Source organism: Phoenix dactylifera, chromosome 8 (genome assembly GCF_051530095.1).
Source record: "Phoenix dactylifera cultivar Ajwa chromosome 8, Ajwa_hap1_PhDact_Kaust_v1.1, whole genome shotgun sequence".
NCBI lineage: Eukaryota > Viridiplantae > Streptophyta > Magnoliopsida > Arecales > Arecaceae > Phoenix > Phoenix dactylifera.
Genome location: NC_143197.1, coordinates 22,965,113 through 22,993,030, shown reverse-complemented (window position 1 = coordinate 22,993,030; position 27,918 = coordinate 22,965,113). Strand labels below are relative to the sequence as shown.

Genomic DNA, 27,918 nt, shown 5'->3' with positions numbered 1-27,918 from the left:
TAGGTTTGCTTGGGTTGCTATTTATGAAATTTATGCATTTTGGTTTGCTATATCGTCTTGATTCTTTTCTTCTTGCGAGGAAAATTAAACCACATTCTCAGATTTTGAATGTTAAGAAGAAGGAGAATTAGATAAAGGTAAATCAAGCAGAAGATGCTCTATATATCATGAGAAACCTAGGCTTATCATCTTTCAAGTGTTAAAAGACAGCACCTAAGGAATAAATTCTAGAGTTTTATGTAAATACGGAGTTAGCGTAAGCTTCTCTAAGTGATCCTGTTGTAAATCTCCAATCGGTGATGCTTAATGGTCATTAGATAAATCCTGATGTGCGACCATTTTAAAGGAATCGATTTTATATATATGTTGATGTTTAGTCTAAGTGAATGTAAACTGTTTGATGTTTAGTCTGAGTGAATGTGAACATTTCAATTTATCCAATTTAATTACCTCTAAGTCTTTTAAATTTGCTATCTATATCTATATCTATATCTACATCTATATCTATGTCTATGTCTATATCTACATCCATATCTATGTCTATATGGAAGCCTTGTCTGTTTTGCTAGGTGATATCCTATTTGTTTCTCCCATGACATATGCATCACTCAGTGATGGTGGAAGAAAGGATCCTCTTCATTGCAATTAAAAATCTCAAGGGGATTGAGGAAAAATTTAAAGCTTAAAATAGATAAAAATTTTGGTTAGTTGGTGTCATATGACAAATGTCATTTAAGTTGAATACACTTGGAAGTCCTAAATTTGTTCTTTAGCTTTCATCCTTTCATAAAGCTTTGTAAGTAAGAACTAGAGTGCCAATTTGTGCCGTATTATATGAGGCGAACCATACCAGCAGGTTATCCACATGATATCAAGGTAGATACCTCTATGCCATCTGCGGACAACTGCCTCAATCCATATTGGTCCATACTAATGGTTTTTCTTCAATACATAATAATACAGGCCGATGCATAGTGTTATGGGGCTATAAACTACTTTCTCTTTTAAACTTATATCTGACAGCCTATGTTCCCAGAATATCTGGTCCACAACTCTTCGTGTTTTACTTTTTTATTATTATAAGGATTTGAAAACCTATAAGAGATGCCAACAACTAGTAGCGGTATGGATGTAATGCAAAATATCCTTTGATGTCTAAACATGTGCAACATATTCTTCCATAGTTCTTATTGTGGTGTAAAGCTACTATTTGCAGTATGTGTGCAACTTTCATATGTTACTGTGACGTTACTCTCGTATCTTTCCGTACCAGTGTGTGCCAAGTTTTGGCTTGATACAATAAGATAAGCTTATTGTGCTGGCCACTAGCTAGCATGGACACCGTATCTGATGCTGAGTCCTTGTATTTGAGAAGCATTCAGGAAAGTCTATTTGTCCCTTTCAACCTAATGATGGTCCTGTTTAATATTCTTGATGTATGCAGCTCATTTACATGCTCTGATAACCATCACCCATGAAATTGTATGAGTTTAGCACATCACTGTGTCTGTACATCTGAGAGAGACCTTTTAGTTAAAGAACCTAAGTTATTGCTTCAAACTATATGTCAAAGAGTTGCTTGAAGTGTATATATAGGAATATTAGTAATAGATTTAAATGAGAATGTTTGACATGATGTAGGAGTTATTTTTTGTTTTCTCTTTAGTTCTCAATATGGAGAAGTGAATATGGAATTGTATGACTTTTACTTCTAGTAGTTTATGCCATTTTAACATCTTGCAAAACACATGGTGTTGCATTTTTTCCTGAGTGTTATGACTTTAGGAATAGAACAAGCAGTCACGTTCTTAGTGTGAAGATGCCCAGCATTTTTTATAGCTGGTCTACACAAATTCTTAACATGGATACAGTTTCTTCAGAGTTTATTTATTTATTTAAATTTTCCAAGGGGAGAGTAATCTTAGGCAATGTTTGTTGAGGGTGTGTACTTTTAGCTTCTTTATGGTTCCAAACCAATGTTATTATTTGCATAAGTTCCCACACGATATGTGAATATTATATTTAAATCGACGCAATTAGTTAGTTTTCACTATGTTTTCATTTCTTCTCTTTTATTGAGATCCAATGTAGACCTGTATTTGTTTATTCATTTTCTCTTCTGCAAGCAAATCTATGTACTTGAATTTTATGCTAAAAACATGGCAGAACAGGCATTTTGGACAATAAATGTTACAATACTTATTAATGCATTCACAAAAAATCTATTTTAGGAAAGAGAAATATTGTTTTTCACTTGCATAAAGTTGTTCCAATGTGCTGCTGTGGCAATGCTCTCTTGTGACAGGAAACTAAAATGCCATCTTAAAATTTTTTTTGGGATTTGATGACTTTCTTTCACTTGTGTAAGCTTGTTGTGAGCAAAGCTTACTTTACCATTTCTCAGATCATAAAAGAAATTTCAGAGTATTATAGTCCATTATCGATTATGTATGGTCAACAAATTTGCTGACTTTTGAAGTCCTTAACATTTTTGCTATAACTGAAATTATGTCAACCCTACAAAAAAAAAGGAGGTATAGAGTGGCATTCCTACAAACTGGAAGGTGAATTATCAAGATAGTCAGGGCTCCTTAAAGATTCTAGATAGATCGGAGTTAATCTCTAGTTGTGTAATTTCTCAAGTAACGAGTCATAAAGTAGTATGTGGTACAGATTTGGGTAAGAATATCTCAGAAGAAAAACATTAGTGCTAAGATCTTATGAAACCAAAGTAGCATATGCTGAGAATTTTCTACTTGATGATCAGGGTTGGACAATTGAAAGAAATGATGGAAATGGTTTCTTTTTGTTCATGGAAGAAGGGGATGGTTGGCTGAAGATCTTGCAGATAAAGGCATGATACCTAAGAAGATGAAGAAACAACAAAATTAAGAATAGTAATGGGGGCTGACATTGAACGTTTTCAAACCTTGCAGTACAGTCAGGAGATCAACAGATTTCAGGGAGATCTACAATGACGATGTTTCCCATAAACTTTGGCCTTCTTTTGCCAAACCATCTTAAAGGTCAAACGAAGTCATGAAAACTGTCAACAGTGACCTGATGACATCTTTACTCTTGTTGTGGTGGAATACATATATCCTTAGCCTGCCATAAGAACTCTGTATCTACGGTAGTCATTGACATTACACGTACAGGATCATAAATAAGTGAACTTAATTTTCTACCAGATTATTTATACATCTTGTAAGTGTTACTTTTAGAAATTAATATTGCGAGAATATGCGGTGAATTGCTTTTTTTACTTCGACAATGCTGGCTCTCTTTCCACGGATCTCTTTCACCTGAAAAGAAGATGAAGAAACAATGTAAGTAAAATTGAAGTAATCTTAATATGATTGATTATGTAGCACTCCACGGCAGATTTAAAATTATGCGTATTTGTTGTACTGGAGTACTCATAGTCTGAATGGGAGGGGGGAATCCTTTAGCATAGAATATTTGAAGAGTTGAGATGATTTCTCTTTCAGATAGATAGTTAGGATGAGGTCAAAGAGCCACCTAGCTTTAAAGTTATCAGTACAGGAATCCATTCTAGATTTAATACTTTCTCTTGAATCTTGATAGAAGAAATCAGTAGTTCAATAGTGAAAGGATGTCAACTGCAATACTGAGCGACTATACTACTCTTGGACCTGCCTGTGATGGTTTAAGTTCAGGTTTTAAGGACTAGGCATCTAGCTTAACAGTAGCATCATCAAAAGCAAATCAGTGCATGTTTCTGCTAGCGGGTACTAGTATTCGACGCTGTGGTATCGGTTGATTGCTTGCAGCAAATATGATTCTGGGTTTTGGTCTTACAGACATGGCTAAATCTTTGTTATCAACACATGCTTGTGTAACAAGGCAAGGTCACATATCTGTTGTTCATGCACTAGGTGACATTAGAATTTATGATGCCAAGCCAACACATGTGACATATTATTGCTTGACAACTTAAAGAATGATAAGTTCTTTTGTATTTTTCGAGCAAAATGCATAGTTTGTTCTCTAGTTCATGTTTATAGGTTAGGTTTCAATTTGTTAATCCTATGTTTCATTAATAGTTTTCTTAAGTGGCAATACTGTTCAAAAATGAAGGTGCCATCAAAGGTGGTGATTCTCCCTACCTTAGCCCGCAGTTCTGCTGTAAATGTATTGTTAGCCGATGATGACTGTATCGAAGTAATCTCTAGTCGGAGCTCATGAAGTGTTTGCATGATTTTAAGCAGTAGTCCATCTCTGTAAGGGCACTGCAACTCTAGGAGAGCATCGCTTTCAATTATGGAGACCTCGACATTGGTACTCGGAGCTTCCACAGCTTTGGAGGGCTTACCTGTCCCCTTGCCCCCTTCTAGCACTCTTATCTTCCTCTTATCCGAAGAAGCAACCCTGTTTTGGCTGCTGAAGATGTGATTCACTGTACTGCTTTGGGGGGAGCTGCCGCTTTTTTTGACACTTTGGCCTTCTAATTTGCCTGGCTTCTGGATTTCTGTTGCTTTGAACCTCCGCTCACTTTCCATCAGCTTGTTTCTTGATTCAAGATCTTGTATGCGCCTCCTGAGTTGCTTCACATACTCAATTGTATCCCCTAAGATTGAAGCCTTATCCATCTGCAGACATCAGAAAATTTAGATTGCAGGTATGGTTGAGATTTCTGCAAGTTTCTTTTTTCCAATTGGCTTTATCATTGGTTTTTAGTGTTATTTGCAGATTTAGAGTTCGTTCTTTCCATGAAATGTATAGCATGAGCTATTAAGATGAGGTCTACTCTGAAAGTTAGTGGTTTGTAAGTCTAGATGTGTGTCTAAGCAAATTATTCTCACATAAGTTTCTACATATGTTCATGAGGTTTATGCAAGTAGAAAATTTTCCCTTTGGCGTCCTAACTGTAATCTGGATCTTCTTTTGATGACAATAGCTTCTCCAGAAGTCTTTTTTTTTTTTTTTGAGAACTTCTTCTACAAGTTCTTCACGCAAAATTGTGGTAAGTGATCTTTTCTCTGCACTAATGCTCCACTATGATCATTCATGCTGCTGATTATGACAATATCAGTGGCTTTTTTTCCCTAATTTTTGTTTTCTTTAAATCTTGCATTTTGGTATCATTTTCTTTTCAACAGAAAATGTGCAAAATACAAATTCATGTGCATTGAGTAACAGTACAAGCAAATAGAAAAGTTTATTAGCTAACCGCTAGACCTTAAAAACACTTAATGTGTTAAGGAATAAGTCAACAATATATATCAGGCTTTAACAAAGTTAACTAATCCATAGACTGTAAATTTTAACTCTTCTAGGTTTCATTTTAAAGTTTTCTGTTTTCTTTTTTCCCCTTGTGGAAGAGCTTGTAGGCAATGGATTACCTAATGGGGGATAGCCTCCAACATTTCCCTTGGCCGTTGGTCAAGGCAGGATTTGCACCTATCTTTTGGTACAACCACCAAGAGACTTTACCGGATCGGTCCATTGGTTGGGTTTGAACTCCAAGATTGAAGTACCGATACCAATACTCTTAGTGGTTGAGAGTGGTATAATATAGTTCAAGACATGGTTTGCAGTATTGTTTTCCGTACCTACACCAATACCATTTAGTGTAGTGTCGACATAGGTTGATTCATGGTATCAACACTCTTTGTGCCCCCATATTAAGTATCGATTCACTATCGATATAGTGCAATATGACTAGTACAAGGTGGTACGCCCAATACAGGTGGTATGGTTTGGTATGACAAACTTGGGTGCTAGTACCTACCATATTGACACATGATATGCTATTTAGTTCTGGCACAACAAAGGCGACCATAATTACTTTGTTACAATATTGTATTGAGGAGTGTATGAAATACTAGTTCCTTATTGATGCGGTGCAATGTGCTTGCTATGGATTAATACGAATTGGTACTCCAAAAATTGTACAGGACCCTAAGTGTCATCGAAAGATTAAATATATAGACATCCGCAATTACTAAATTCAAGATATATTGATCTATGGAGATGTGATCCTTAATTACTTTGTGAGCAATATGGTAGCTCGCATTCTTCAACCTTGTACATATGTAGAAATATCTTTCAAACTCCTTTTACTAGTTTTGAGTTAATATGATTTGCTCGATATGTTTAGTTGTACTAGTTGCCTCATTTTGGGATATTTTTTTCTTTAATAGTTGCCATCTTAGGCAACTAATCATTCATTTATCTATGATTTGAATGACTTGTTTTCTATGTAACCTCATTTCTATTTGTGTGCACCCACTATTCCTATGGAATTGATGACATATCACCAAAGCAAGGTAAGATCTCCACACAATAACCTTCTCTAGCACTAGATGAGCGAGAAAAGATCAAGATATTAAAATATTAGTGCCCGATACGATGCTTCTAGAATTCTTTTAGATATGTCACCATGACAAGGTTCAGCTCTAAATAACAGAATGTCAAATGTACCCACAACATTTGTTGCCTATAAAAGCCTAATGTAAGACATTAATCAGCTGTCTGGAATTTGAGCAGATTTATAAGGTGTTTAGAGTGTGACAATTTAATTTCAATGAAAATTCCACCATAGTGTGTGAATAATGATGCGTTTAAACATGATGGTGAAGCCTTGGATCTAAAGCTGTGGACTATTGACTGTTGCTTGCTTTACAATTGCTTGAGTGTCTTCGTTGTTCAAAGGCTCTCCCTAGTGAATTCCATGCTTCAAAACCTAATAGATTCTAGCAGGAAAGCTAAGAGAGAATGGAAGAAAGATAACGCAGAGGGAGAGAGGTGAAACAAGTAGGTAGTCAAGAGTCTTCTTCCCCTTATTTGTATACTTGGAGCACTCTATTGTCATCCAAGTTAGGAGAGATTTCTTATCTTCTTTTATCTTGAGTAAGCCCGGATTCTTTTGAAACAAGCCACATCTTGTCTCTAGAGGCCTAATCCAAAGGCCATTGGGATGCTCATATGGGTGTTAGATTGGGCCCAAATTGGCCTCTACACTAACAAAGAATGATCCTCATTTGAGTTTAAAACAAATTGCACCAATTTCAATAAATTCAGATTGTATTTAATACCTCAGCAATGGTTTCCATGAAACTGCTGTTGTGACATGCCATCTGCATAATGGTATTAGTCAATGTAATATTTCAAAATGTTTACATCATTACGTTGTCCTCAAATCTGACATTCTTCTTCTTCTTTACGATGGTGGCCTTAAAAGAGGGATCCCTATCAAATTCTTGTCTTAGTTCTGAAATTTTTCCTACATATTTCTAAGATCACTAGCTATTCCATTTGCAGGGAACTTATATAGAAGCTTTTGGCTGCCGTCTTCCGTCCGATAAGTGGAGTAGATGTTGTCAATAATCATATTAGCTAGCTCAAAAATCAAAACAAGCATGGTTTTAGATAGACTTTACGTAGTTTCTTATGCAATTCAACTCACAAACTATATTAAACTTTTAAAGCACCCAGAAGGCATTGGAGCATTTTGGACTCTAATTGATCATAGGCCTCTTCATCGATGCTTTTGTACAACTGATAGCAAGCTTAAACACAAGAATTGGGTTTTACTGGAAATGTCACATTAGCATAAGTTATGGGACCAGGTTCCTTGTATGACCCTTGAGTTGTAGTTGAAGGATTCTTAACCAATGTTATCCCCTAATTGACGTGTAATGTGGACAAACTCCCCAGATGAGAACCATGGAATTTAGCTTAAGTTGCAATAATTAGATATCACATATCACTACTTTTGACTACAAGAAATATCAAAAAGCTTAGAGCCATCTTTACGAAGCCAGATCTGAAATATTGCTCTTTACTACCACAGAGGTTTACCCCTGCAATTTGCAATCAGCTTTGACATATATTCAATATTGTAGGGGGTTGGCAATTTTTAGTTCTTCCATTCATCACCACCTTAAATTTAAATATATTTGGGTGGTAACCATATAACAAATACAGTTGCTATCAACTTAAAGATATTTGAAACTTTTCACTTGCATTAATTTACTTGTCCTGCCTACTCTCTTAATCATAGTCTGCTGAACCGAACCGGACCGTACCGGCCGGTTCGGCTTGGTACGGACCGGTCCGGCCTGGAACCGGTATCCGGACAGCGTGAAAACTGGTTTCAGCTGTTTTTGGACCGATCTCGACCGGTACGCATGCGGTACATTTTTTTTTTGAAAGCGTGCGTGGCCCTTTCGGCCACGCGCTCGGGCAGAGCGCCCCACGCGCGGGGCAGAGCGCAAGCACAGGCGTGGGGCCGTGACCCCGTGCGCGGGCGCTCGTTTCCCTGCCCCGCGCGGTTCTGGGAATCGTGCGTGATTCCCCGCGCCGTGAAACGACGCGAGAGCGTTTCTCCCGCCTGCGCTTTCCCAGCCTACCCGAGGGGCTGGGAAAGTGCCCCCGTGCGCCCATGCGGGCTTATTAATGCCACAGAGTGGCTGCACGCGGTTCTGGGCATTAGGGAACCGCATGCTGCGCGGTTCCACGAGCTGTGAAGCGCCGCGCGGGCGTTTCTCCCGTCCGCGCTACCACGAGGGCTCGTTAATGCCACTCTGTGGCATTTATCCCGCGCGCGGACGGCCGCGCGGGGACGCGAAAACCGTAAGATAAAAAAAAAAGCTTACCGGTTCGTACCGGACCGGTTCCAATATGAACCGAACCGTACCGGTCCAGTAGGCGACCGGTACGCCAACTGGTACCGGTACGGCAGACCTTGCTCTTAATGGATATACTAACATATGATATATCTCAAGTCAACTTACTTACTTCATATTCCTTAATGGACACATATTAAATGTTTACCCTGGATCCCTTAATGCTAGAATGCTTGTTGCTCATTGATATTGGCAAAATATGTGGGCATATTGCCATAACTTTTATGAAAGATTGGAAGGGATAAAATCTATGAGGAAAAAAACATTGCTTTAAGGGGGGAAACTTATGTCTTAAGTCTTGGCTATGACTCGGTAGCATAATTTTTCTTTGAACTGTGAAACAAGACATTAGTTCTTCATAAATGGGTACCATCAGTAACGATGAATTGCTCTTCTCCTATATGTAATGGTTCCTTCTGAATTTAATGAAACATCAACTTTGATGGTGCATGCAGCATTACATTAAGTTGACTTCCATGACCGTAGGACTCAGTTATAATCCTTATGATAAACTTTAACTGATTTAGTGAATTTGAGCCAGCAATCCATACAAGTGGGCATTTATGTTCTGTTTGTTTAGAGGATATCATGCATCTAGAATCAAAAGTGGATTTATGTTCCGTTTGTCAATTCATAGGGACAGTGTGATTGTGGATCAGTTAGTCAACTGAGTGACTGCATGAATGTGTATCAGCATGTCTGGTTCCTACCAAGAACTTGTAATAGTACAGCTTATTTTGGCTAATTAGCATGATGGAACTGACAGTAAAGAACACATACCTTGGTCACAAATGGGACTAATGAACGTAGGATGATGAACCTCTCATTCAGCTTCTCTCTTCTCCGACGCTCTGCAAGAACATGGTTCGCACTTAATTCTTCCTGAGGCGTACCTTTCCTGATGCCGCCTTCTCCATCTCTTGACTTAGGTGAGTTTTCATCCTTGTACTTGCAATGAAGATTAGGAATATTGAATAAGATATTTTTAAGCAGCCACTGAGGAGTTCCTTCACATATCACATTAAGGTGATGATCTCTTCTGGAGTTCCATTTAGAGAATGATGATTGTTGAGGATGAGGAAGGTAACCCATATAGTTTGAATCCACCCATCGGCTCAAGTTGTTCTGTAGGATAGTGGAAACTGTCTCAGAATAGTGGGCATCCTCTGGAGACAAATCTTGGATTTGAGTTGCTGGAGTAAAATCAACAGATTTTAGTAAGAAGTTTTATATGCCTTATGCTGAATTTTAAAGATCAAGTGTTCTATCTGTTTATGGTTTAGGTTATCTATGTGTCATTTTTTTATAGTTTAGGTTATCTATCTTATTAAAGAATGGTTAAGAAATTTTATTATGTACACAAAGCATATGACTGTAAGTGTTGTAGCTAAGAGTAGAATTATAGAAACACTGCTTTTTTTTTTTCACTTTGTGGTTGCAATCCTAGATTTCTGCCATAGGATGAATTGTTAGTTTCTTGGCTGCGGTCTTTGATTTCTTTAGTACACCTGGAATTGTTCAATCCTCCATACATTTTGTATGAGTTTTGTGCCTTGTGGATGAGTGCAGGAAGTAAATGCCTAATATTTGGTCGTCAACGATTAAATTTGAATCTTAGATTTCAGGATACCTGATGATAGTGGGAACCCATCGCAGGGATCATCATGTAGAAAATTCCAAGTTTGGTACGAGTCATCACGTCGTTGCTGGTTATATTGGTCTCTGTTGTGACACACTGCAAGCACTTGTAGCTCTGTGTCCAAGTTGTTGGAGCACTCATCAGGGGAGCCCAATCTGATATCTTCTGACATCTCAAGCTGCATCAACTCACTTGGCTCGGTTGCAGGAATTGCTTTCTCAGCCGCTTCCAAGTTGGGTGGGATTATTTGGGTTGAAATCCCAGCATTATATCTCCCAGTCTCAGCCTCTGAACCTGAATCAACCTCGACTTCATCACCATCGTCATCAGCATCATCATGATCAATATCTTCATCATTATCAGCTTCATCATCCTCTTCTTCTTCTTCTTCTTCTTCTTCTTGATTGGAACCATGCGGATCCACACTCATTTGATGAATGATTGCTTGAGTCTGTAAAAGTTGCTGCTCGGTACATGAAGTGGGGTTAGAGGTTGAGTACTCTGAAAGGGCAGGCTTGGCGTGTATGTCTTGATGGTCCACAAAAAAACTCTTTGCATGCTGAATTAACCCGATATCTTCTTCAACCTGTTAAAATCGTAATGTATAGTTAGGACTTAGGAATTTACAAAACTATTATTAGTTTCTTTCATTTGATGTCTATAAGTAACGTGATAAAATGCATGTCCTCCTAAATGATCCTTTTTATTAGATGCATGCTTGACAAATCAAGAAAAAAAATTTTAGTCTAGCATCAAAGCGTAGAGACTTATCCACTTGCAGGATACATTAATGCAAGCTTGCATGGCTGCATCTCACATGCAACTTGTGAAGATATGATACTATCCTTTGTTGTTAAAATCTTACTATTCATGACGTAGATCTATTAAAGTGGCCCTAAATGTTTATTTTAGATAAAGGTTGGTTGAGAAATTAGGATCTAGTTCCATATTATGAAATATTTAATCATATTTATGCATTAGAAAGGTTAGCACAAGCTTGCTATTGAAGTTTATGTAGTTATAAATAAGAGACAAATTTTCATATTTTCAACAATACAATAAAAATCTATCCTTCTCTTTTTCCTGCAACATTCTAGCTAAAATAATAATTAAATATAAAGGTAGTACATAAATATATTGAAGAATCAAAGACAATGTTTATTCTATTAGACATGCTATATATGGGCTCATGTTGGTGAGAACTAGACATTTTGTATGTATGCTTTTTTATTCTTTATTCATTTACTATGTATTTGACTTATATTTCAATTTTATATCTTTCAGATACTTTTTAAAAATTGAAAGAAATCAGGTGAAATTTTACAATTTGTAATCCAATCCCTGATCCTATTTGATCCAACCCACTTTATGATCTATCCCTGAGCAATATTTGATACCATTATCCCGAGCAGCAGTACTGCCGCTATTTAGCTATTGCTTTGTTGTGTCTAACATTGATGCGATACTAATTGTAATAGTCATTGTAGTTGGTCAGTATAGGTGTTTCTAGATATAATCCTTGATCATATTGGATGCTTAATTAGCTTCAGGCTGGAAGTTCTGTACTAACCTTTTCTGTGGTGCCAAGTTCAAGGACACCATCCATGAGTGGAATGCACACCAGCGTCTGCAAAGCAGCAAAACCATAAGATGAGAACTTGGGATAGTATAACTGCAAAAATCAAGATTGCCGCTTGGTTTCCTTAAGTTTTTGAAGGAAAAACTGTTGTTGATATGGGAAAGAGGACAAACCTGAATGCGAGCACCCTGCTGAGAGCATCGGCATTGTAATGCATCATGCAGAATGTTTAAGAAAATATAACAAAAGACGAATCCATTGTGTCAGTTGGTGAAATGTATGAAGATAGACAAAAGACAAGAAAAGTAAGATATCATAATAGATCATGCCCAACAGAATTGAAAACAGGTACTGAAGATTGCAGCATTTCATCTGGAGCAGATGCAGCTCAATCTTTATGAACCCAAACAAGGTAGATGGTATAAGGAAACACCTTTGCAAGGATGGCTCTGGAGAACATTTTGCTGTCAGCTTCATTTGCTCGTGTGAGCCAGACATGCCTTCGCCTGGCAAATGCCTTTCCTGGTAAGCTGCATCACAAAGTTTATTGCTGGATATTGTTAGCGCATGCGTGCAGACATGTATCTGAACAGAATGTAATTCGTTGATTTGAAAATGTCTTGTTCGTATCCATTTTTTTTCCTTTTCTCCTTCACACTAATGTTCATTTTGTTCTTTTCCCTTCCCTCCAGTGTTAACTTATGCTAGATTGGCTTGCAGTAGCAGGAGTGGTTCTTTTAAACTTGACTTCCATAAGGTTTTTATTGCTGCCATAGATTTCACAATAGTAAACAATTTTATGAAAGCCCCAGGAATGAGCAATGAGCAAACTATCTGTAACTAAATGGTTATGGTTATCTATGTAGTTACTGTCATGAACATTGCTAGCTTCATTTTCCCACTAAACTACTTTTTCCCTGTTCTTGCAGTACTTTGCATGATATTATAGGAAAATAACTATCATGAAACTATGTCGAATGTTGTTAAAGAAATTATAGCTTCTTCCAAAAAAAAATTGAAGACATACTAGTTGATGTAAAGAAAAAATATGTCTGAAGGTTTATCTTTTATCTACATGTCTTTGTTCGTTTCGTAGTTTTAAATTTATCCCTGGTGGCTGCACCCATTTCTACAGAATATTATGTCATTAGCTAACCTAATGACTTTTAGCCAAGTAGTGGTTGTACATGCTACTGTGACTGGTGATGGCTATGAAGGAGAGGTGAATTCAGACCACATTATTTATATTATTCTTTGGATTACTAAGGGGATTGATCCCCCTTGAAGAAATATTGGGAGGTTTGCTTCCTCTCAAAGTGAATCCAAGTTGGAGCCAAGATTTTTGTGTAGCAGGGCAGCATGTCAAGAGGGCTGCTAAGACCATAATCTTAACATAGCAGCAATAAAACAATTTAGTAATATAAGAATGAAAATAACATAACTATCTTATATTCTAACAACCTCATACTAAAGTTTAATTTTTAAAATAGTATAAATAAGAAGATATGAGAGGACATGTAAAACTATATCTAACAATTGGCAAATGAAGGTAGACCTGACTTCGGTTTTTTTGTTGATATCTTTGTATTATGTAGTATAGAAAATCTTGTATTTTCTTTGGTTCCCTAACCAGAGCTTTATCAAAAAATTTGAGAGAATTGGACCACCATGTAAAGGAAAAAAATATAATCAATAGATTAACTAACCATCTCATATTCTATTCAAACCTGAACACCTCTCTTCACCAAATATGTTAAATACCCCTGCAGGCCCTGCATATGACCAGGTTATTTTCCTTTTCCTCTCTTCCTTTTCTTTCTGTCTGTTAATACATCTTTAGGAATTCATGTTCAGTAAATTCCTAGCATCAACCATAATTTTACTAACCAACTGCTGAAAAAATAGTGAAGTCACATTGATCATCAATTAAATATCTTGCACTCTTAAATATGAAAAGGTTTAGAAAATAGAAGGAAGGTGACAGGAATAACTTCCGGAAGCACAAAAGGAAGAACAAAGAGGCACAGAGAACAACATTGATTTCTCTTTGAAAACAGTGTTAACATCAAAAGAAATTCATGTGAAATATTGGTGACAGGTAACTACTTGAGGCAGTTCCTATGATTATGAGATTAGAGCCGCATTACGCTCAGCCGAGATTTAGAATATTTATTCCTCTCAGGAAAAAAATGGTTTAAAATAATTCAAGATTAAATTCCTCCTCCAATAGCAATTTAACCTGGAGAAGTACCAATGTTATTGCCAGATTAACCCATTCTGCTCTATGTGTATGAAACGAGATGTAATGCAACGGATCCCGCTTAAGCTGTCGTGTCCTTGAACCCCAACAAATGTAGCCAGCTCTTTTTTAAGGTATTAATCTCTTTGCCTTAGTCCCACTTCTAATAAGAAACCATACTTGATCAACTGATCGTGGTGTGTGAATGGATTAGGATCCTTAGTCTTACGAAGATGCCAAACCTTAAATAGGAGAAGTATGTAAGGTCTCATGCAGATATATATTTAGTCTCACATCGGCTATGCACTGGATAAATTTTGGGTACTTATACAGGACTAAGAAATCCAAATTATACCTTCTAGCTGGCCTTTTTAGGTGAGGTCTTAAGTTGTTACAAACTGTATCAAAGAGAACCCAACCCTTATGGACTAGAGGATACCGCAACACAGGCACATTGAAGCTGACCACAGGCTAATCATGGTGTTTGTAATTAGATTTATGGTACTTGTGAATGAATTTGCATGGATTTGAACTCTTAGCCTGACGAGGATGCTAGGTTTTAAACAAAAGAAGTATGTTAGGGCTCATATGGGCATATGTTTAGTTCCACATTAGCTATGTATTGGATAGATATTGGATACTTATATATGATCAAAGACACCTGGATAGGGTTCAGGAGCCAGATCCACCACAATAGGTAGCTGAGTCGCAGGCAAAACTTTCGAAAGCCATGACTTGGTCATATAATACCCAATTAAGATGAACCTTTTTTTAAAAAAAAATTGGATAGCTTTTCGAGATCTATAACTAGAAGGTTAAAGCATGGTGAAATTCTATCATTTAGGTCTCGAAACGGGCTAATCGAACCAAAAGTTTTTCTTTTTGAGTAAGACTTTGACCGGAAATAACTCTCTATTCGAGAAAAATCAGGTGAAGCAATAGGAGACAGAGTTAATGTAGAAATCAAAATAAACCTTCTCAAGAATTTTAGTTATTCTAGAATATTTGTAAAATTTAGCTCTTTCTAGAATATTTCTATTAGTCATATTTATTTTAGGATACCTAGTCCTATTCTAATTGAAAGAGAAGTCCAACCTAAATTGTAAAAGGAGAAACCTTGCTAGTATTATAATTAGTGGCTATATACCTCACTTTAAGATGTGTGGAATCATCAATGAAAGAAAAGGAGACTTAAGCTCTACTTTTGCGATTCTTCTATCTTCTTCTAGTTTTTTTTTAAGTGATTCGAGTTGAGTAGGTTGAAGAAAATCTTCATTCTCCCCGATCGGATCAAGTTGGTATCAGAGCTCTTGGTCCTCTATATTTGTGGGGGCTTTTGTTCATAGTCTAGACACATGAGCAATATAAGCAATCAAGAGAAAGACTATCTATGTTTCAAGTACATCGAAGGACAAAGATGGGTATGGCTGCTACTTCTTCCTCGATGGATGATAAGACGAAGGGACATCTTGCCCAACTCATCGAAATCATCTCCAAATTGGCGGTACTTTCAGCATGAGCACTAACAACTCCTGTTGTGAAGCTGCCTCCTACAACTCAAGATGAAGATCTACCATCCAACGAGAAGGATGAGGATGAGCAATCTACAGGTATGAAAAATCTCTCTCTTCAACTATTTAAAGTTGAGGCTCGAATTGAGATTCCTGTATATGGCGGGGTTGTTGATATAGAAAAGCTAGATAACTGGTTGTCTAGCTAGAGACATACTTTACTATCTATGGATACCTCAGTGTCCAAAAGTAGCTTTTGCCCATCTTAAGCTTTCTAGCTATGCTCTCACTTGGTTGAATTCGTACATAAGGAACAACGATATTTCAAATCTGACATTGAATAAATTCAAGAGCCTAATCAAGAAGCAGTTCTATCCAATTAGCCATGGGGACGATCAGTGGATCAAGTGGCAGTACTTACGGTAGAAGTATGATCAGTCTATCTAGGACTACACCAACAAGTTCCACAAGCAAGCATTCTCCTTCGGAATCTGTATTGACAATCATGCAATTTTCATAAAATACATCGGATGTCTCCATGAGAGCATCTGAAAGGAGATGAAACTCTTCAAAGTTGAAGACATCAGCGAAGCCAGCGTAAAGGCTATGGGGATTGAAGAGAAGAATTAGCCTAGAGAAGATAAAAAGGGCGACAAGTTGAAGAAAGCCAGTAAAAAATTAATCTAGAAGGAGGAGAAGGGCAAGAAGCAAGCCAACAAGACTCAAAAAAATTTCTGCAATCATTATAACCTCCATGGACACACCAAGGAGAAGTATTTGAAACTTCACCCCATGCTACGGCCAAAGAGGAAGACATAGAAGGATGAGGATTCCAAAAAGAAGGAAAAGACGGTATAGAAGTTGAGGATCTGCCCGAACTTGAGCAAGCAAACTCTAAATTGAGTTTGATGGTCAGGACACCCGAGACAACAACTGAAATAGATCTAGAAGTGCGAGAGGAACTCTTCTACTTGAAGATCTAGGTGAAGTAGAGCATGATTAAGGCTATTGTAGATTTCGGAAGCCAGAAGAATCTCATTTTTGAAAATATCATTTAGAATCTAGGGTTGAAAACCAAGCCTCATCCACGTCCTTACCCTCTTGGTTGGATTCAAAAGGATGTCGAATTGAAGAGCAAGCAATGCACCTTCAAATTCGTCATAACCAAGAGATATATTGTCGAGGTAACTTGTTAAGTAGTTTTTTTGAATATTTGTCAGGTTATCCTTAAGAGCTCGTACCTTTGGGATTGAGATGCAGTTTTCTATCAACATCTGAAGAAATGTTATCTCATGAAAGATAGGAAGGAGTTCATGATCAAAGCCTTCAAAGCACAGGGTAACATTGATTTTGTAGCTGCTGCCCAAGTAAAGCAACTTGTTAATGCTTGCAACAAGTTTGTAATAATGGTACGAGAACCCGATACTACATATGAGAGGCCAAGCTCTCATTCCTCAATTCCATTGATCGATCTATCAAGATCTAGATTGAGGAGTCATTGTGGTCATCATCGACGAAGAATGACAGCAAAAAGCATCTCTACCACGAAGTCCAGATGTAGGAGCAGAGCAAGTGAATCCCTTAGACTCGACATTAAAGAAGAGTCAAGCTAGAAAACATCTCCAAGTGAACCTAAGTGGTTCAACTGTGAGAAGGAGAAGCAAGTGTTTCCCCACCTTTAGTTTTGATTTAGCAGAAGCTAAATTCCATAAATAGGGGAAGCCCTAATCTAAAAGGATCCTCAAACTCGTTGTAGAATATTTTGACCACTACGAGCAGGGCTGGATAGGATTTAGAAGTGAGATCCGCCACATTAGGAAGCTGAGATGCAGGCCAAACTTTCGGAGACCATAACTTGGTTATACGATGTCCAATTAAGATGATCTTTTTTTAAAAAAAAATGGGTATCTTTTCAAGACCTAAAAAATTAAATCAGGCTGAAATTCAATCATTTGGGCCTTGAAACAGGCCGGTCAAATTAAAAGTTTCCTTTTCAGATAAGACTCTGACTGGGAGTACCTCTCTATCCGAGAAGAATTAAGTGAAGCAACAGAAGGCATAATTAATGTAAAAAATCAAGATCTACCTTCTCAAGAACTTTAGTTTTTTCTAAAACATTTCTAAATTTTAGCTTTTTTCAGAATATTTCTATTAGTCATATTTATTTTAGGGTATGCAGTCCTATTCGAACTAGAAGAAAAGTTCAACCCAAATTGTGAAAAGGAGAACTTTGTTAGTATTATAAACAGGAGCTATGTACCTCAATTCAAGAAGTATGGAATCATCAATGAAAGAAAATGGAACTTAAACTCTACTTTCATAATTCTTCTATCTTCTTCTAATTATGTTTTGAGGGATTCAAGTTGTACAGATTTAAAAATTTTTTTTTTCTCCGCAATCGATTTATCCGGCTAGTTCTTTTGGGTGACAATGTGGAGTATATTTATCAATTTGACCTCAAGTAGACAGAAGTACTTAACCTCAGTATGTTTTGAGGTACTTTACCTCGGTGCTAGTTGAAGCAAGCAGAAAAGAAGTGCCATGTGCTCTCTTAATGATCGTTGGAAGGCGATTAATGCACGTCAATTACTGCCACGGGCATATGGGAGGCCGCTATTGTGCATTTATTGTACTGTTCCCATTTGGGAGGCCAGAACCATCGATGGGCAGCAGCCTACAGTGTCGTCAAATATGAGGATATTCGTCTAGGAGCAGCCCTCGATCAGAAGGCTAACCATCTGCTATCTGAATCTTAATGCCTATTGTTACCAAGCTTCTAGAGATCAAATCATTTGGAAGGTTGCTGTGTTGCCATGCAAAAATATTGAAGCCAACGTAATCAATTGTTTCAGAAGTTAATTAACGAGGAAACAAAGCAATATGACACCACAGGCTTACTCTTTCAAAAGGAACAGAAAAAGGCATTTAAACTATCTTCCTGCAATAATCAATGATCTATATAGGTCGAGAAATAGCTTCTAAATTGCTAATTTTCCTTGTTTTTAACGATTGCATGTTTCAGTCATCAGGCAATATAATTCCCTTTTGAGATTTTTTTTTTCTTAAAATTTTCTTGTGTAATTAATAGACAATGCCCAGGAGTTTGGAATTTTTGGTGCTTTCCCAAGATGACCAAATGTTGTATCATACGGCACTCCTATACCTAGAGTAGAAACTCTTCATCTCAATTGCAGTCCTCTGTTATGAAGACCCCAGGGGAAGTTAAGATGTCCAAATCAGCAGGTTCCTTGCAGCTGTTGATACTGTTTATCAACAACTGGTTATACTGGTGCCAAGATTCTTGCCACCTACTTAAATTGAAGGCAAATCCCTTGCCACCTATTACCAACAAAATCTTCCAACCTCTACCTTTTGGAAAAGTTGAGACTCCAATAACACCCTAATATCTACAAAAAATTAGATAAATGGCCAATAGAAATTGGTGGGAGACGGCTTGCCAGCAGGATCAACTGGCAATAGAAATCTGGTCACCAGTATAAATCGATCTGGTTGTCAATTCGCTTAGTTGTGTTTGCAATTTGAGCATACTAGCCTTATCTAGGACTCTGGCTACCACTATCCAAGTGCTAGGCATCTACCAATGGCTTGAGAAAAATATGGAAAGGTGAAGAAGTATGAGGGATACTCTAGAGTAGAAGGAAAGTGCTGTCGCCATATAGGGTGGATAAAGGTGGGTTAAACACTTGATCTAGTTGGCAATTCAAGATTCTTGTTAAGGTGTTATTTCTTTCCTTTCCTTTATGATCTTTCATTAGGGGTGCAGATAGGTTCGGCTGGACCGGATCATGAGCGACCCCAACCCAATTTGATCTCTTGTTCGGGTCTTAATATTGGACCCAGACCCAACCCAATGGAAGATTGGGTCTGGTCAAGTTGGATTTACGGCTAAAATTTTGATCAAACGGATAATTTGGATTCAATCAGGTCCATATATAATCCGATCCCAGCCCACAAAATCTAGCTCTAAGTCGGGTTCAGATCGGATCTGGTTAGGTTCGGGTCACACATGGAGTTTTAAAGTGAAAGAGTTAAATTTAGACAAAAAAAAAATTCTAGCTTCATTATAAATTATAATTATCTCTTTAGAAGGATGTTATTTTTTTTTTAACAAAGCTTAGAAAATAATTGAAAGAGTTCCAAAAGTTGAGCATTTTCTATGGTTATACAAATATTATTTTTAAAATTTTCTAATAGACTGAAATAGAGCATAGATAGAATGTCATGTCAATCACACTATCAATCTACAATCTAAGAGTCAAACTTCTAATCCAAGAATATCACTCAACTATCTAGTTGGCCACAACATCCCCTATGTCATATGAATAAAATTAGATCAAGAAGCTTGGATTGGTGGGATGACACCATTTATTTCAAACCAATTAACCGACGATGGATGCCACCATTTTGTAGGACTGAAATCGGATCAGATCGGATACTAGCATATCTATATCTATATTTATTTTGTTAGACGAATACAGATATGGATATGGATGTTAGTCAGATGCAAAAATTCAAATCTATATTTGTTTTAAATAGATACGGATACAAATTGGACACCAAAAATATGAATATAAATGCTAGATATAAATCGGATAATTAAACTTTATGATCATAGAAATAAAGATATTACTATATGGATGATAAATCAAGTTAATAACATGTTAATATGGTCATTCATTTTTCTTAAAAATATGAGTGTTATATAAAATTAAGTAGGCTTATAAATAGAATCGATATTCGGATACGGATAGGATAGTTTTTTTTGACAAATAAAGATATTAGTCGGTTGCTCAAATTTCTATCAATATCTGAATAAATTCGGATATGAAAACGGATTAAGATGGATATCATCCAATCCACTTTCACTCTTCCTATTGCGTGAGACTAATCTCTAATCGGAACTTCAGAAGAGTAGACGGTAGACACAAGCTTAACACCCCATTCATTTAGTCCAGGATTATTGCATCTAGGATGGTCATATATCAACCTACCTTATAATATCATTAAGGGTTTTATCAAGTGGAGAAATAGTGGCAGCATTACCTTCCTCCTCGCCTCTCCCGAGTAAGTGTCAATTGCAAATCTATTTGTATGCATAATTAATATCCCTTTGAATTTTGAAATACCAACTACCCTTGAAGTCGTAATCCTTGTCTTACTTTTTGTTGCAGTTGCCCAATCACAAGGAGACCCCTAGACAGCGTATCACTGCAGTCTAATAGAAAGGTATCAATCAATCAATTAAGTAACGATCGCAAGAATTCGAGTGCTTCAATGGGTCGACTATATGGATCCAAAAGCATATAATAAAGCACAACCGAGTCTCATAAGTCCTTTGGTTTGACACTGGGAGAAGATATTGATATAAAATTAGAAGTCCTCTATTTAGACTTTGTAAATATTGGAGGTGCCACATTTTTAGTTATACCTATATTTCTTTTAGAAAATATTAAAATTTTATTTTATCGTCTTATATTGCTTTCATATATGTTATTTAATTTTCTTTTATATATGTAATTTATTTTCGTCGTGCTACTGTTGGTAGCATAAGAGACTCTTACCTCTTTACCTACATCGTCAATACAAGATCCTGTGTTTTTAGACAATTCCATCTCATAAACCCTAGAATCTTTTAGAACCTCTTACATTCTTCTGAAGATTTTGAGGTCGATTACTTTCTAAGTCATTTATTTTCTTGCCTTTGAAATAGCTTTGAGGCTAACCAGCCTTATGCAATGACCCAAAACCTTAGCCTTAAAAAAAAAAAAAAAAGAAAAAAAAAGAAAAAAAAAGAGAGCTAGTAAGAAGACGTTATTTAAGTTCATTGGCCCTATATAATATCCAAGATTTTCTTGGCATATAACCGATGCGGGACTAAACATATGCCTACGTAGGTCTTCACATACACCTCCGATTTAAGATATGACATCTTTGCCAGGCTAATAGTCCAAATCCAATCACAAAAATAATTGTCAGACCCAAAAGAAAGGTTATGTCCTTTGTATTTCATTGTTTGGAAGGCACAAAGAAGGTGAAGATCTTTATATGGCCAGCTTTAACGACAGATTAAGGAGGTGATGGCGAAGGAAGCATGGGTTGCTCAAGGAGGGTGCAACTTCCGTAATTATCCGAAGTAGACAACCATACAATTTTTTCAACTGTTTGGAACAAATTGAAGATAAGATTCAGAATACAAGATAAGCCAGCTTCATTGCTACATCTAATACCACAGGACATTAAAAAAAAGGATGTGATAAGGTGAAGCTAACCATATTTTTGTGTATATCGAAGGAATGGAACAATAGAATTTTCTTCAAAAAAATCTTCTCACTTGAAATTTGTTTTACAGCTTTTCTTGTTTTTGCTAGCCGATTGGAGGGTTTATGAAGGAGAATATTTGATGGTTGGAGACAATGAGGAATCTTCCTTCCATGCAACTCCCATCAATTTCAGTTCATGGCCCAATGGCAATCCAAACTGCTCTGTTGTGGCTTGTAGCATGCATTGATTTTAGATCAAAGTAGCCCTCATGATTATGATTTATTGGCAAGATTTGGTCCACTTCATTTTTTGGGCCTACAAAGTATTGTCATCCCTGCCGAAGGTCTTAGGCCCGGCAGACAGGGCTGGGCTTGGAAAACAGGCTGGATTCAAGCAGGAGATTATATAAAGCTCGGTTTACGTTTGATGTATTTCTAGATTTAATTGAAAATTGCTCTTGATATGTGAACTTAAGAGAATAACCGAAATGCTGTAGGTTGTTGGAAATATTTAGTTCTTTATATTTATTATTTTTATGATATTTGAAGTATTTTGTAAAATATTTATGAAAACTAAGAAAATGTTGTGAAGTCCAAGATCCAATCCGAACCTCGTAGCCCGAGTAAGAGTCGAGCTTGCTCCGAGTAGATAGGTACAAAAGCCAAGGAGGTCCGCGCCCAAGTCCAAGTAAATTGTACTGACCTTTGGACAAAACCCAACCCGACCCATGAACAAGTTTACTTCTCCATAACAAGTTTCATCATCATCTCAATATAATAATTATCTTTACACTATGTTTAATTGCTCCCGTTTTCCCATTCATCTATAATGTCATTTTATACATTAATCTTCCTTAAACATCTCTTATTTGTAGAACAACTTTTTTTAATTCATTCAACATGGTAATCAAATTATTTATTTAGCTCCCTTCTTTCATTTATATCTAGGTCAAGCATGTAGAGCTCAAGATGCAAATGCCACTACCCGCTAGCTGATCTCTCCTCTATTAAGCATTTTTTTCCAAAAAAAAGCAAAGGTATCATATTAGATGTGTGCTATTATCAACTCAAATTGTCCACCAAAAATCTCTTGCCTGTGCATCAAATCATCCCAAACTAATAAATTTGATGTCATAATACAATATTCTGATAGGGACAACTTACCCTTGGCCTTAAGATCTTACATGCGTATGAAATTTTTTCTCTCCCCATCTAGATATGCATGGGATGAACTAAATACAAGTGGCAATCCTCACCTAATGCTCGCATACTGTCCCCTCTTTCTCCTAGGTCAGTTACAGCTTTCACACATACTTACACATCCCTCCATCAATGGTAAGAGAGGTGACACTTTGAGATGGCTCTTTTATGGGAAAAGAATAGATGGCAGATCTAAATGACCCGTGGCTATATTTCCATGCAGGCATTTGGATAGGGACAAATACTAAATGCCCATTCCTCTTCCAAGGATTGCAGAGAATAACCCAGTTAACTATTTTTAACTATAATGATGATCGTGCCTGTCCATTACCAAAAGTTTAGCAACTAACTTGGGAAATTGATGACATATATATTGACTTAAAAGTAGGTAGAAACATCTCTCTTTCACTAGAACTTCTAGTTCAGGTAATTTTGAGAACTTATCAATAACTGACCGTGAATTATTTGAGCAGATGATTCTTAAATAAATCAACTTACGTACTTTCAAAGAGTTACATCCGCTACGAACTAGATGATGTTTTAATTCCTATTAACTAACTTTTACTCACGAATTTTTTTTACCAGTTAACACTGCTTTAATTACATATGGTGGTTGTACCAGAGTCCAGAGATATGTATTCTAAGGCAATCTCACGTATATACCCATCATATATAGAGCTCTATTTCAGTATACGGGCAAATAAGTGCACATATAGCTCAAGCTTTTTCCTTCTGCAAATTAATACAATGGAAGTTCTCATTCTAACTAATGTGTGCAAGTGCTATCCACCAAAAAGACTAACAGATGCAAGCGAATTCATCAACCTTTGCGGAGTACCAACATATACACAAACATGCAGTTGCAGGATAATTATGAGAACTCTGAGATTAATGTACTGCTTTTCGGAGAAGAAGAAGAAAAAGAAAGTGTGAACATGTACATACCCGACGCCAGGGGGGAAGGAGAAGGAGATGCACATGAGGTAGAACCACTCGGACTCGGTAAGATCCTCCGGGGAGAGAGCGGCGCAGGGCCGGCGGGCCGGCTGGTTGGCCTCCCCAGCCGACAGCGACTCGTAGAGCTCCCTCAGCTGCTGGCTCCTCTGAAGCGATGCCTCCTCCGTGCTCACCTCCACCGGTTGCACCGTCTTCCTGGTCTTTATCGCCCCATTGTAATACCCCTCTCCCCAGACCAAAATCCTTAATTAATTCCAAGACCACCAAGCTGGAGTATTAGCAGCAGCAGCAGCAATAGTGATCATACTAGAGTTAAATTTAGGATCATTTATTAGAATCTTGTTAGCGTGGTTACCCTTGTTGAGGGCATAGCTGCCAGAAGAGGCTGTAAGTCCACCCAACGCTCTGCACCACCAGCTGCAAAGTCTCTTGAAGCTTGCTGCTTTGAGGTGCAACCATGATCTCCTCTTCCTAATTATCTCTCTCTCCCTCTCTCTCTCTCAGCCAGCAACAACTAAAGCTATGATCTTCTTTTGCTTCTTCTTCTTCTTCTTTCCTCCTCCTATGAAACCTCATACATCTTTCTCTTGCTTTCCCAGAGAGAAGACATGGGATGAATTAGATGGCAAGATGTCCGCAGCCTTCTCTCAATGCGGAGAAGAAGGGAAATGGACTGTTTGGTGTTGGTGGGGATTGACGTTGAGAAGGGAAGGGAGGGGGAAGGGAGAGTGGTTTTAAGTGAGGTTATGGGGTTGGGTTTTGGTTTTGACCGGTCGCTCTACCAGACAGTTCTAACCTGCTCGGTCGGTCACGTGGGAACGGGCGGTGCTCAACGCCTAGCTAGTGCTTGCCCAAAGGCAAGGATATGGAAACCATGGAAAAATTTCAGTGTTTCCTTAAAGGAGAGGAGAGCATCAAAAAAGGACACCAGTAGTGGCATTAGGTTGGGGTAGATTTTGTGCCCCAATCAGGCATGATAGAATGTGATAAATTTATTATATTTTTTTTCACTCTTTGTCATATGTGGGTCGGACTTTTTTTTAATGGGTGAGTCCAACACGTAAAATTTTTTAATAATAGATTTAAAGAGTGAATGAGATAAATATATTATATTTTTTTACACTCTTTGTCATATGTGGGTCGGACTTTTTTTTTAATGGGTGAGTCCAACACGTAAAATTTTTTAATAATAGGTTTAAAGAGTGAATGAGATAAATTTATTATATTTTTTTACACTCTTTGTCATATGTGGGTCGGATTTTCTTTTAATGGGTGAGTCCAACACGTAAATTTTTTTAATAATAGGTTTAAAGAGTGAATGAGATAAATTTATTATATTTTTTTACGCTCTTTGTCATATGTAGGTCGGACTTTTTATTGAATGGGTGAGTCCAACACGTAAAATTTTTTAATAATGAGTTTAAAGATAGAATGAGATAAATTTATTATATTTTTTTACACTCTTTGTCATATGTTGGTCGGACTTTTTTTTAATGGGTGAGTCCAACACGTAAAATTTTTAATAATGTGTTTAAAGATAGAATGAGATAAATTTATTATTTTTTTTATACTCTTTGTCATATGTAGGTTGGATTTTTTTTTATGGGTGAGTCTAGCACGTAAAATTTTTTAATAATAGGTTTAAAGAGTATGAAGATAGGGTTCAAATTCAGAACTTCTCCTCTGATACCATGTTGAAATCATTATTTGTTCCGATAGCTTAAGTTTATAGGATGAGATAAATTTATTTATTTTTCTTACAGCTTGTGTTTGTCCGGGTTGGTCGGGTCCGGACACTATTTTGGCGTGCTGGAATTTTCGATGCGACTTCACTACGGAATCGGGTATAAGTTGGTGATGTGTTGTGATGGTCAGAGTGAGGTGGATACTTAATAAACCGTGGAAGGAGAGGTAAGGGGCGTGCGTGGAAACGTAGGTGGCCTAAAGGCCGGACCGTCCTTCTTTTCTTGGCTGGGTGGATACTTGGATCTGGAAAGACGACCAGGCGTTTGTGGCCCCAAAAATTTAGGAGTCCGAGTCTTATCTGGCCCATGTCATGAAGCAGTGACATCGGTTGGAAGATGGGGATGAGTGAAGTTGGTATTGGTAAAGTTATGCTTGTGACGATATCATGATGGCTTTATGTGATCCATGAGAAGAAAAACAAGTATGTGGAGAGGAAGGTAGTTATCCTAGCTCCTCCCTAGTGATTCAAAGGAAAACAGCAAGTTGTGCTATTGACATTTGGAAAAAAAAGATAGAATTAAAAAAAAACAACAAATGAACAAGGAATGGTGCTCTTTTAGTACATGACGCTAGAACTTCTATGGGGCTAGAGGGGTGATATTAGAATCAGATCTATCATCTTGAGGTTGAGGGTTTGGTTTAGAGCGAATCAAACGTCGGGCTCGGGCCAGGCTGTCCAAGCCCGATCGAATCCTAAAAGATTAATACCAAGCTCACGAACAGACCCCGATATTGATATATTCATTAATATATAGTATAAAATTTTATTATTAATAATATATAATTAGCTAATATATATTAAATATATGTATAATTACTTGGGCCAGGCCGACTTGGGTTGGGCCAATTTTTTATTTTCCAAACCCAAGCCGATTTTCAGATCTATCTTATTTTTTTTGTCTGGGGCCGTCTGACATGCCTATTTTTAATGTCCAAGCCCTCCAAATTTCGGGGAGGATAGGATGGCCTGAATAGGCTATTATAACCATCTCTAGTTTTTTTTTTTCTTTTTTTACTAAGGCAGGTGGATCATACCAGACGAGTACGGATGCACCCAATAAAATCAAAAAATAAAATATCTCGGAGTGCCGAGGGTAACTCCCCATATCCAGCCCACTAGGTACTACCCGAGTGACTGGCTACATAAGCAACCACCCAGTCCGCGGCCTCATTAGCTGCACGGAAGACATGCTTGGCCTGTAAGGCCCCTCCATCCCTTACCATTGCCCAAATATCTCGGAGTAAAGGGTGGACGCAACCGTTACGCCTTAGACTCCCTCGAATCCAGCTGATAATTATGGCCGAGTCTCCCCCTAAGACGATGGAACTGGCCCGTAAAACACACTGGGCATGACGAAGGCCCGCTCAAGCGGCCCTCAGCTCTGCACCCGAAACTGATATGTTGAAGAGTTGACTGCCCCCTGCAGCCATGACTCTGAAAAATGAGTCCCGAATAATAAAACCTGCGTCGCCCCTCATACCTCCGTCCAAGACAGTCCCATCGAAGTTGACCTTGAGAAAACTCGGAGGTGGGGGCTCTCAGGTGAAAAACACCGTATGAGATGCTGCTGAAGCAGAATAGAAACTTCAGATGTCCCGGGCTATTAAGGTCCCTTCGACAGGTATGATGTGACGAATCTCCGTCGCCTGCACATGGGCATTCTCCACCATAAGTCTCGGCGACATACTGCGTTTGCCAAAGGTACAAGCGTTTTTAGCCAGCCAAATCTAGTACGGCGTGCAAATCGTTCGAGACGCCTTCTGGTGGAGTAGTGGGGACTCCGAACATCGGCGCATAGCCTATAAAAACTGGTCCCTCCAACCTCGAACCTCTCGTGGGATCCCTGCCAGTCGCCAAGTCGCCCTGGCCCATATGCACTGGAACAAGGCATGGTCCACCGTCTCGTCCACACCATAATCTCCACATATCGAGAAAATCCTCAGTTTACGTCCACAAAGTACTGCTTTCGTCGGAAGACGGTCCCAGACCACCTTCCAGAGGATATGGATCCACAGATACGGGCAACAATAGGGGTGCAAATGGGTCAGATCGGGTCGGATTCTGAGTGACCCTAATCCGACCTAGTTTTTTGTTCGAGTCCTAATTTTGGA

General features: G+C 37.8%; 1 protein-coding gene and 1 long non-coding RNA gene across 4 annotated transcripts; one reads left to right on the top strand and one right to left on the bottom strand.

Moving 5' to 3' along the window:
- On the top strand, window positions 1–12,513 carry LOC148702758 (uncharacterized). The gene is made up of 2 exons (XR_015968148.2): window positions 1–137; window positions 4,102–12,513. It is a non-coding gene; the product is annotated as an uncharacterized LOC148702758 (long non-coding RNA).
- Window positions 2,984–24,791, bottom strand: LOC103708013 (basic helix-loop-helix protein A). Of its 3 annotated transcripts, none has more exons than XM_088703111.2 (9): window positions 24,416–24,791; window positions 24,049–24,328; window positions 12,306–12,402; window positions 12,046–12,063; window positions 11,864–11,920; window positions 10,285–10,879; window positions 9,435–9,847; window positions 4,131–4,613; window positions 2,984–3,305 (listed from the first exon to the last, which is right to left on the bottom strand). In XM_088703111.2, the coding sequence occupies exons 2-9, from the start codon at window positions 24,081–24,083 to the stop codon at window positions 3,228–3,230; spliced, it is 1,776 nt and encodes a 591-aa protein (XP_088559237.2). In that variant the 5' UTR covers window positions 24,084–24,328; window positions 24,416–24,791; the 3' UTR covers window positions 2,984–3,227. The 3 variants fall into 3 exon arrangements, with proteins under 3 accessions (XP_088559237.2, XP_008790987.3, XP_008790988.3); XM_008792765.5 differs by having other exon boundaries at window positions 24,049–24,303; XM_008792766.5 differs by having other exon boundaries at window positions 12,046–12,060; window positions 24,049–24,303.
- Between the last annotated feature and the right edge of the window lie 3,127 nt (window positions 24,792–27,918).